We start from the raw sequence: 12,264 nt of genomic DNA on the forward strand, positions 1-12,264 counted from the left end.
TAATGCATTCTTTAGGTGCTGAGCTTAAATTAGGCGTGGGACAGATGCGCCTTGTGTGTTTCTACCTGCGTTCCCCTGAGACATCCCGTCCTGCACTTCCCTGATAAAACAGCAGTGTGCTTCTAATGACTGTAATTTGTGGATAACATAATCACAGCAGCGTGAGGAATACAAGAAGAAATATTATTTCACAAAGCGCTAATTCCGTGAATGTCAGATGTTTTATGCATGTTAAACAAAACAAAACAAAACACCATGAGGGTCAAAGAACAACGGGTGGCATTCGCTATCAATGTGGTAAACTGACAAATGAAGGAAAATGCCACAGTTCTTCATCTGGGGATTTGAATCAGAACAATGAGAGCATAAGGATTTCCACAGAAAATATCCCATCTGGTCTCTATCTCACTAAACCCAGACAACTCTCCAATAAAGAGACGTGTGTTGCATGAAAGTGGGAGCGACTCCTGCTGGAATCCAGGTGAAAATTTGCCTGACGTTTGCATGTATGTCACATGACACTTGCTTGACCCTCCCTGGAGATTCACAGAGCATCCACCTGCTGAAGCACAGTTTTCTGGTGCTGTGACAGAAGTGTGAATGCCATGAAAAAAAAAGCCAAACAAGTTTACAAAGATCAAATTGGATCCCCTGCTAACTTTTCCAGATATATTCGAAATCCAGAGATCCAGTGAGATCGGAGTTTTACCCAGTGATCCAAATGTAGCCTCATATCTACATTTATAAATTTAAAGAAATGACTGAACCCCCTCCTGGATGGTGATTTAATTATCATTACGAACCACACGTGCTTCCAAAAAGGCTTCTTAAAGTGTGTTTGGAAAAGAAAAGGAGACTCGGCGAGCAAATTAGGAAGCTTTTTCTGGCTCAGTGTCCTTTCATGTCGGTGCCCTGCTGTGTCTGTGCTGCTGTCAGGATGTGATAAAAACATCAAGACAGCAGCAAATCCTGAAGGCTCTCTGTAAAAACTGAGCTGGCAAAACAGAAAACACAGCGAAATAAACTACTGCTCGCTATCAACTTGCAGAACCTGACGTTTCCATTCATTTTTCCACCTCTAACTTCAGTATAAAGTAAAGCTCAACTCCGTTTCGGTGCAGAGGACCTCGGTGCCCCCAGTTAAAGCACTCATGTGGATGATTATTGGCTTTTTCCTCAGTGGTTCTGCTTCATCAGCCACATTGTTCAAAGCCTTCGCGCTGCCAGTCTGGCCAGACGGCTTTCACTGCCGTGTTTTTGTGTGTTTAAGAGGAATCAAAGAAAACAAAAGGTCTTTACTGTTGATGTGTTGTGTTCTCTGGCTATGACCAAAAAAAAAAAAAAAAAAAAGGGGGGGGGGTTACAGTTATGGATCAAAGATCAGACTCAATAGAGAATGTTTCTAATTTCGAATTACAAAATAAACTCAGTAAAACTGTATTTCTGAGCCCCGAAATGTGGGATGTGAATGAAAACAGGCTGAATGGAGTGTTATCTTCTGCTACAGAAGGAAAACAGGCGTGATTGTTCGTTCCATCAGATGAGCGTTATTTGGCAGGACTTACTGGAGGAGCTGGAGCGTCCGTTCATGAAGACGTTGAGGAACTTCTTGGAGAAGTGGAGGTCAGCCTCAGGGGTGGAGTCTTCGGAGAGGCAGGCCGTGGCCTCTCTCCGCACCCCTCCTATCCGGGCGTCCTGCTCCTCGTCGTCGTCGTCCTCCTCGTACTCCTCGCCGATGGCCGACTCGTACGGCGAGGACACGCAGTTGTCGTAGACGGTGGCGGAGTCGCTGTCGTCGCTGAAGCCCTGGTAGCACTGCCGGAGGCTGACCAGCTCCAGCTGGGCGTGCTCGTCCACCACCAGCGTGTATTTGACCGAGTCGTAGGAAAGGCCGCTGGCCTCCGAGCTCATGGAAGTCCTCAGCGGGACGGATCTGCCGCCACCGCCGCCGCCGTCTCCCTTTCCTCCCACCTTCCTCATCCTCCCGTCCATTATTATCCTGTCCACGTCCTCGTCCTCGCCGCAGTAGCTGTCGTCCGTGGCGTCGACGTACTCCACCGACGAGCCGGCCCTCAGCATGACCCCGGCCCCCGTCCCCGCCCCCTTCAGGCTGAGGTCCAGAGCCAGGGACGAGCGGGCGGAGACGGCCACGCTGGGCGGCGTGATGAGCGACTCCACGCAGGAAGCGTAGGAAGGCGGCGGCACGTAGACCTCGTCCTCCTCGTAGATGGACGGGTTGGTCCGGTCCGGGAGGGGCTGGTAGGGGGGCGGGCCCTCGGTGTCGGAGCTGATGGACATGCGGCCCTGCTCAGTCTGCTGGGACAGGAAGGGCCGCTCGTGCGTGTTGGCGGGTTCGAGGGCGTCGGCCGAGCGCTGAACGGGCGTCAGGTAGATCTCCTCCGTGGGCTCTAGATGGACGTCCGTGTGGTACCGGATCCTCTCCCGGTGGTGCCCGCCGCCATCCGCCTTCCCCGCCGGGTACAGGGGAGCCGGCGTGTAGTTCTGCGGCGGCGGCGGGGCGGGCGGCTTCTCCTGGAGCTTGGACCGGGTGGCGGCCGCCGTGGACGGGCCGTGCGAGTGTCCCGACGTGTGGCCGTGCCTGCAGGGGGCGTCGGTGGACGTGCCGCGGTCTTTGGTCTGCGCCCCGCCGCCGTGCACCTTGTCCTCGTCGCTCAGGCAGCTGTGCTCCCGCGGCGGCGTCAGGTCACCTGCGATGAGCGCGCACAGACACGCGCACACGCACAGGCACAGACACACGCACAGACACACGCGCAGACACAGGACGCACACACACGCGCAGTAAACGCACATGACGCAGGGACGCAGACATGAGCAGCACAAACACGGACACAAGGACGAGGAGGCCGGCATGGCGGCGAGCGCGCAGCCGGACAAAGTGAAGCACAAACGGGGGGAAAAGAGGAGCAGAAATGGTTAGGTAACACACGTCAGGATTACACCGCTAAATCCCCCATTACTCATCAAATACAGCGAGCAGCCAGGAGGAGGCGATTGACACGTTACGTCATAATCCACCGCCGGGAAATCCATGTATGATGTTTTCGCCGTGGCGTCCGACAGCAGACCCGACGCTCACTAACAGGTGAGGCTTTAAGCAGACTTAACGGGTTAAGTCTGCTTAAACCCATCAGGAGCCTCGAACCCTTCAGAGCGCCGCCATTAAAGCACATGGAAATGGAGAATTTCAGCAATCAAGAGTTAAAAAGAACATTTCAAGATCTCCTTTTTGGACGTTTTTAGAGTTTCAAGACTCAAAAACACAACTGAGTGTCATTTATATGTTCTAGAAGTCTGCTGGAAGGTCTAACACTGAGCAAACTGACATTATCACTTTTTTTTGGGAAAAAAAAAATTTCTGACTTTGTCTGTAGAAGCCCTTCGACGTTCTCAATATTCTCAACTCGTGAAGTGCTATATCGCATTAAATAGTTACCAATCAATCAAAAATGGGTAATCTTCATTCTATTGCTCTTACAGGGGCAGGATTTTCAATTTTATGGCGAGAATGATTGACAGAAATACTTTCTTTAGATTCACAGTTATACCGTAATTATTCCAGACAAGGCAGAACTTCAGACGAAAAGGCAGTGTTTGTATTTTTTGCTAACATTTTTGCATGATTACATGATGTTGTACATCCCTGTCTGCAGGTTTTGTCAATCAAATTTGGGGGAAAAAAAATTTAAATTTAGTTGTGAAACTGGGAAATAAAGTTAGCAACAAACACACATGTCATTTAATTGGAGTTACGCGTAAATACTGCTAAACAGTTTTTCTGAAGATGTGGTTATGAGTAATCCTTAAATACCACAAAATATTCCCCAATTTTGATTTATCAATCAAATTTAGGGGGAAAAAAATTATACTGTAATTAGCTGTGGAACTGGAAAAATAAAGTTAGTAACAAACAGACATATTTTATTGGAGTTAGGAGCAAAAACTGCTAAATAATTTTACTGTACATGCGTGGTTGTGAATGATCCTTAAATACCACAAATTATACAGTATGGTCGTGACAATAGGTTGTTTCTGTTTAGCATTTGGCAAAGTTTCAGCTTAATCTGTGCACGCCTTGTAAAGAAGTAACTATTGCAAAAATAATGCTCAAAACTCCTAATCCACAATCTGATTCTGTCTGAATTAAAGCTTAGCTTATTTTTCTTCTGGAATGGTTTAAATGTTGATGTCTTTTGAATCGTCACCATATGTGACGGGTTTTAGGGTTTTATGACTCAACAAAGGTAATCTTTCGGGTATAAAATCCACAGCTAATGTAAAACACATCTATAAGGGTCAACAACTGGCTGAGATTGTGGCTTCCTGCTCTGTTCATCCCAGCCAGGTATCACTAGCATACTTTAGCCAGATAGATAAAACTACTGAGCAAGACGTTTAATGTAAAATTAGTTATAATCTTATTTAGCACTAAAGACATTGAGGCTACGGTGGATTCAGACGCTGATTTAAGTCCCTCTACATGAGACACATGAAGGATCTGCAGGTTTAAACCACATTAATTTGCTTTTTTGTTTAAATGTCAGACTTTATTTTATCCATTATTCCATCAAAATTAAGGTCATTAGAGGCCGGAGCTGATCTCATTTGACTATGGTTGGCGGCAGGGTCAATACTGCACAGGTTAATAAAGCTACGTGCAAATATTACAATTAAAATTTTTGTTTTCCACAAAAGTCACTGCTGATGTGTTACTAGTTTGTTTCTTTGAAATTCAGAATATATATGTACATATAGCTCACAACTTGAAATCTTGCTCCATTTAAACCTTCACACGTTTGCACAACAGATTGTTTATAGAGTTTGAATTGGCTTTAAATTTTACACTGCACACTACATTACACCTGGGGGATGAAAAATCAGGAGGCTAAGTTTCATCTCACAGAACTTAAAAAAAACCATAATGACATACATTTAGTTGTAAATTTCTGTTAAATGCCATCTTTACTACACTTTCAACTTTCCGCAATACAAAGCATAACTCACTCATGGTAGTTACAGGCTGTTGGTTAGAACATTTTTATGTTATTATTATTATTCTTTTTTCAGAATTATCAGTCATTTTCATCCTAATTCCATCAGATTTAGTTCGATATGTGTGTTTTAAGAAAAGAATCATCAGATAATCCCATTTTGTTACTTTTGATAGGATTTCTTTTCTGTCATCCTGATTTCCTCTCTAAATGTACGAAGAAGAAACGAGTCTTCCTCCTTCATTTCCTTCCAGAGTGAAAACAGTCGCAATAAGCTCTGACAGTCCCCAGTTACACACACCAATTCCAGAACACTCTGCAAAGCAGCTAATCTGAGCTTCATCATTATTTCTCAGGATCCAGAAGACACACAGCCTGGAAGAATCCATATAAATCACACGAGCTCTGGAACATTAACAGACAATAACCTGCTCTGCACACAGCAGGAAAAATTCAGATGGTTCCAGATGGGTTCTGTTAGAAGAGATGAACTCACCTGTTTTGAGGGGCGACGACGAACCCGAAACCTTCTCCTGCCAGCTGTACTTCTTCCCCAGCGAGTTGTTGTTTAGCGTGTCCTGAACGGGGAGGAAGAGGAGGAGGAAGTGATGAGAAACAAGCACTGCCAGGAAAACAGAGGAGGTGTGTGGCGTTCAGTCAGCGGGTTCTGGACCCTGAAAAGCACAACTTTTTGTGTGTCTTTCTCTCGCTCTGAGCTGCCCAACACGCACAAATACACACGCACACACACTCCCACACAGACACACACACAGAGACAGAACACACACACCCCTTTTATTCAGCTGAATGGGCAGGGATTCTTTTGTCCGTGCTCCGTGGTGTGCATTTAAAGGGACCAGACGTTTTACCAAAAGCTACCGGGGAACACACGCACGCACGCGCGTGCACACACACACACACACACACACACACACACACACACACACACACACACACACACACACACACACACACACACACACACACACACACACACACACACACACACACACACACACACACACACACACACACACACACACACACACAGCAGGACTCCCTCTTAGCCTTTTTATAGGGAGGTTTTTTTTTTTTTTTTTTTAATAAAAATTTGTTCCTTTTGGATGAAAACAGTCGCTCTGATCAAATCACATCAACAAGTAGAAATAGACAGAAATTCTCTGAACTTAAAGAAAACCTGCAGTGAGTTCTTCAATGAACACAGTTAAAATAGTGGAATTCATAAAAGATTAAACAGTGGATGACAGAAATGATGCTGTGGAGAGAGCATGAGGGATGAATGGAGGCGCTGCAGGGTGTGGTCAGGAACTGTGACCTCAAACTCAACCCACACACGCACGCACGCACGCACGCACGCACACACACATTTTTATGACTTTTAGGACGAAGCGTACGATTGAGCGCAGCCAGATGAGATGGTTCCATTCCATTTAGCATTTTCCAGGTTTGAAATCTGATGTGCCTGAAGTAGCCAAAGCAGAGAGGAAATGAGCTCATATCAACTGAATCTGATCTGAACAAAAATCTGAAAAAGCCTTTTTAAAGATTGTCTTTTTTTAAAAAAAAAAAAATCCAATAGCAATCTGACTGATCAATGACGACCACAGATAAATAAAAAATGCTTCTTTTGATATTGTATAGTCCGTACATTTAAAACCAAATATTGTACTTTTTGTGACAAGAGTTGTATTTTAAGGTTTTTGCACTCATCCATGCTAAATCTATTCAACATTTAGCACAGCAGCAGGACTATTTTCAGTCAAACAATCCAGTGGTTTCGTATCAGAAAATTTTTTTGTCTGGTACACCTCGCGGTCAGATTGTAAAGTTTTAATCGAATATTATATCTCCCTCATTTTCAAAAAGATATTTATTTATCAGTTTTCAAGCTTCTTTTTTTGTTGCTTATTTCTCTACCTACTTCCCATTTTTTAATATGAAACTTTAGCTCCTCAGCTAACAACAATCATGTGCACATCATAAGCAGCCAGTGTCACCGAGCAAAGCATTATGGGTTGTATCAAAAGAGTGAGTCAGATACTGCTGCTGCATATAATCATACTCATCAATCTCGACATGTAAACAGAATAACATGACTTCTCCATCAAAAAGAATTCAACCAGTTCGACAAACAGGTGAGCGTGTAGATACAACTAGTTAAACATTTAGCAGCAGTAACAAATATCTGTGTGTCTAGAAAAGCGAACAAACAAAACAAAGTCGGAACAAGAAATGACAGACATTGTCATACACAAGCAACGTTTCTCTCTATCATCATTTTTCCTGTTATATCAGATATGGTCACGGGCAGGATCGCGGATTAAAAACCTGTCAAATGCAGCGTTCTGTGACTCAGTGCTGCACATCAGATGGTCTCAGAGGAAAAACAGAGATTTGTTCTCCATCTCTGGATGAGACGAGACCAAAACGGTAAAAGACAGATTTTAAGGAGAACTGGAAACTCCTGTGACGACAATGAGTCCAAAAATAAGATGCTGTCCTCCTCCTCCGCCTCTTGTCCACCCACCACACATGACTCACTTCCCATTGACGTGGACGAGGCGGAGACGGAGCCGTCGCCACGGTAACAAGTGAATCAGCAGGTGAGAAACATCAGCGTTGATCTGTGTTTTCAACCAAAGTGACAAAAAGATCACTGCTAAAGGCACCGAATCATAAAGTGTCAGAGGATTAATAATGGAGATTTAAATGGACGTGAGTCGGCAATCTGCATAATTACCACAGACAGAGTGAAATACGATCAGACAATATTTATACATACGAGAGGTTATCTTGACTGATGGCAAAGGTAAAACAATATTATGAGAACCTGTGAGATTTGAGATACAAACACTTCAGTTTAACAACAAAATGTAGCCAATCAATTCAGATTAATTTATTGACATTCAAAATTCTGCATGAATGCATAATTAATCACAGTTCAGTCAATCTTTTTCTATACGTACATGGTACATGTTGATATTGATAATGATAAATTTCAACATATTGAGCAGTCCCACCATCTATGACAGGGGTCTGAATGACCCAATCATGATATTTTAAAGTGATTTAAATATGGAGGAATGAAAGACCCAGAATAAATCACTTACACTTTTTCCACATTCTGTTATGCTACAGCTTTATTCCTTTTCCTCATCAATCTGCACACAATACCCCATCATGTCAAAGTGGGAAAGATTTTGAGAAATTTCAGCAAATTGATTGAAAATAAAGAACTGAAAATATCACATGGAAATAATTATTCACTCTCTTTACTATAAAACTCCAAACTGAACTCAGCTGCATCGTGTTTCCACTGATCGTCCCTGAAGTGTCTCTACTCACTACGTCACTGGAGTCCACCTGTTGTAAGTTTAATTGATTAGGCTTGATTGGGAAAGGCACACACCTGTCTGACAGTTCACGTCAGAGAAGAAACAAAGTCATGAAGCCAAAGGAAAAAGTCTGTAGACGTCTGAGACAGGACTGTACTGAGGCAAAGGTCTGGGGAAGGGTCCAGAAACATTTCTGCAGCATTGAACGTTCCGAAGAGCACAGTGGCCTCCGCCATTTAGAAATGGAAGAAGTTAAGAACCACCAGGACCCTTCAAAGAGCTGGCCGCCCGTCCAAACTGAGCAATCAGGGCAGAAGGGCCTTGGCCGGGAAGGTGACCGAGGACCTGATGGTCACTCTGAAAGAACTCCAGCGTTCCTTAGAGGAAATGGGAGAACCTTCCAGAAGGACTCTACCAATCAGGTCTTTATGGTGGACCTAGCCAGACGGAGGCCTCTCCTCAGTAACAGGCTCATGAAAGCCCGCTTGATGTTTACCTAACAGGCACCTAAATGACTCTCAGGCCATAAGAAACAAGGTTCTCTAGTCTGATGAAACCAAGATTGAACTATTTGTCCTGAATGCCAAATGTCACGTCTGCAGGAAACCAGGCTCTGATTGTCACCTGGAAAATCCCATCACTATGGTGAAGCACGGTGGAGGCAGCATCATGCTGTGGGGCTGTTTTTCGGGGACTGAGAGACGAATAAGGATAGAAAGAAAGATATACACAGCAATGTACAGCGACTTCCTGGACAAAAACCTGCTTCAGAGCACTCAGGACCCCAGACTAAGATCTAACTTTTCACCTCCCAACAGGACAAAGACCCAAAGCACAGCAAGATGACGGAGAGTGGCTTTGGTCTGTGAATATGTGGCCGAGCCAGAGTCCAGACCTGAAAAAAAGACCTCAAAAACAGCCAACCTGACAGAGCTTGAGAGGATCTGCAGAGACGAATGAGGAAAAATACCTCAAATGCAGGTGAGCCGAGCTTATAGTGTCAAACTCAAGAAGATTTGAGGCTGTAATGGCTGCTGACAGTGCCACAACAAAGTATTGAATAAAGGAATCAATACTTTTGTATGTGTGATATTTCAGTTTTCCATTTTTAATAAATTTGCCAAATTTCTAAAAAAGCATTTTTCACTGTGATTCAGAGAATCAATCTGTCTGTCCTATCCTTTTCTCTCTTTCGATCCCCTCACTCCACTGAGCCTGCAGGTTTCTTCCTTTTGAAAGGGAGTTTTTCTTTTCCATTTGGAACTGGTGTCTTTGTCAAAGTACCTAGAAATTACTGTTTTCTATGGCATATTTGTACAGGCAAATTGCATTTTGTCAATACATCTTTGCATGAAGGAAACTACAATTCCTGCAATAATACCAATTGTAGAAAATACATAAAAGTGAATTGTCTATAGTTTGATTTGTACTTGTGGTCTTTGTGTTTAAAATGTGCATGTTCTTCCTGTGCATATGTGGGTTTTTCATCTGACATTCCAAGTACAATCAAATATGTGTTTATATGATTGTAATGGAGAAGAACCTTTCCATCAAGGATGATTATAGCATGCATAACCAAAATAAAGTAAATTCACTGATATGAATTAAAGATATGTGTGTAAACTACTAAGTATAAACTAAATTTTGTTGGCCAGCTTTTTATGAAATTCTCAATCCAGATTTTTGTAGTTATTTATTTGATCGGGACAGTGCACATTAATGAACATCTGCACTCCCAGACAATAACAGGCATAAATATGACAGATTATAGCCACAAGGCTAATTTACATCTGCATTTATTTATATTTAGCTGGTATGTATCGGTATATCCCATGTAGATCCATTCTGCTCACACAGACACACTGAGACATAAGGAGGTTAGTGCAAACAGACTAAGTCAGACAAAGAAAAGCTGGTCTTTCCCGATTTGTGTCTTTGAATGTATTAAGAAACTTTTATGGTTAAAACAACAGAAAATAATAATAAAGAAGCAGGATCTTAATGGTGTGTCTACCTTCAGCATCAGCACTAATCAAGCACATATGAATAAAGTGAATAACAATATTCACAGTTATTATTCACATCACCTCTTTTCAAACATTATCAAGCTAACAGCTTCGCTCAGTTTCCCATTCATTAAGGACTGCAGTACCAGTTTGTACCACAAGATGGGACAATGAGCTGTTATGGAAGAGACCAAGGGCCCATTCCAAGTGAAAATCGAAAACTTTTGTGTTTTGAGTGTCTGTTTACACAATGGTGAAAAGAGCCACTGAAAATGGGTCACAAGGTGGAACTTTTCTGATTTCATCTCCATGGGAAACTAAACTTGTTGAAAATAACATGTTTTCACATGCTGTTCTTTAAATGGTGGTCTAAAAACAACAGTGGTTTAACACCATCTTTCAATGCAATGCTTATCTTTGATCTGTGTTACTACAAATCTTTCAGGCTGAATTATGCAGAACTACATGCGTCTTTTGATTTTTTAGTTTGCGAGATGTGTGAGATTCCTTTTTTTTTTTTTCCCTTTTTTTTTTTTCTCGAGCACTCACCCAGTATCAAATATCTGATCAAAGATCTGGCAAAATCTCAGCCTTCACTGTACATACGGGATGAGTGCTGCATTTATCTGGGCACTAGGCAGCAAAAAACTACAAAAAAGCTGTACATGTCTTGTGGTGATCATTTCATGTTCTTGTCAACATTGCATTTGGGTCCGAGATGAACCTGGAAATGACTTCAGTGATTTTCCTCTTTATAATTCTTGAGTGAAATAATAACAACAACAACAACAACAACAAAGCGCTTTAAGCATATTTTGAAGTCTAAACTGGAAGATTTGTGAAAACCGATGGTTTTCATCATCAAAAAAGAACCATCTCAACACACTATAACCACAACACGGCACTCTTTTCAATCCTATACATGCCTACTTGTCTAAAATTTCAGAAGCAGTGGCAATAAACAGCTAAACGCAGCCAGCCACCTTCCGTTGATGAATTTATGTTAATAATTTGCAGTCTTTTGTTTTCTGGTTTTTTTTTTTTTCAACTTCACAGTTCATGCAAAGATAATCTCAAGGAATCCTTCATATTTGTTTCCGCGAGCTGCAGTGAGAAGAAAGTTAACAATGTCCCAGCAGACCGGAAGACCTCCCAACAATAATAAAAAAAAAAAGCCTTTGAGAGCAATTATTCCCTTTATACTTTCCAGTTCTGACAGCTCAGACAACACACACACACAGTACAGTGGGGCTGTTTCCATCTCATGGAGGCCGCATAGAGAACAAAGCGCAGATATTTAGAGCGGCTTGGTTGATCATGTTGACAGGCTGCACTGTGGGGGGGGCTGCATGTATGTTCGAGTCGGGGACAATCATTAACATCAGTGTCTTTCATGCATGAGGGTATTTACCATACATGCATTTACCATGAGTATATCTATGCAAACTGATCAATGAAACAGTCTATTTGTTTGAGAACCTAAAATTCACCAGGAAGCATCGAATGTGAAACAAATGCATCTAATCCAGTGACCACAACATCTTGAGTGGGCCGCACTGGTAAAATACTTAATAATACATAATCTGTTATTACATAATAACCTTTATACTCAGGGCCAAACATCTACTGCTGAAAATGACAACCATTTCAACATAAAGTCAATTTTAAGGAAATCTTCTGGTGCAAAATGGAGTGAAATGTTAAGAGAATTCCTGTAACTGCTGCATTATGCATGTTTTTAAAAACTGACCCTGACGGCATGACTTTGAGGCTCGTTTACATTTTAACAAGCAGGTCGATAGATTTTATACAAACATCACCGATATCTCAGCTGTGGTCTCAATGTCTACTACAATTCATACATTTTTGCTGAAATTTTTAGAATTTACTTGA

The 12,264-nt window shown here is 42.5% G+C and overlaps 1 protein-coding gene across 2 annotated transcripts in view; it reads right to left on the reverse strand.

Annotated features, from left to right (window-relative positions):
* mapk8ip1b (mitogen-activated protein kinase 8 interacting protein 1b) overlaps positions 1-12,264 on the reverse strand; it is a 58,124-nt gene that overhangs the window by 12,386 nt on the left and 33,474 nt on the right. For both annotated transcript variants that reach the window (XM_030088748.1, XM_030088757.1), the window contains exons 4-5: positions 5,506-5,587; positions 1,566-2,708 (exon numbers count right to left, since the gene is read on the reverse strand). In XM_030088748.1, the coding sequence (XP_029944608.1) occupies positions 1,566-2,708; positions 5,506-5,587 (1,225 nt within the window). The remainder of the gene's footprint in view (positions 1-1,565; positions 2,709-5,505; positions 5,588-12,264) is intronic.

This window comes from Salarias fasciatus, chromosome 1 (assembly GCF_902148845.1).
Source record: "Salarias fasciatus chromosome 1, fSalaFa1.1, whole genome shotgun sequence".
Taxonomy (NCBI): domain Eukaryota; kingdom Metazoa; phylum Chordata; class Actinopteri; order Blenniiformes; family Blenniidae; genus Salarias; species Salarias fasciatus.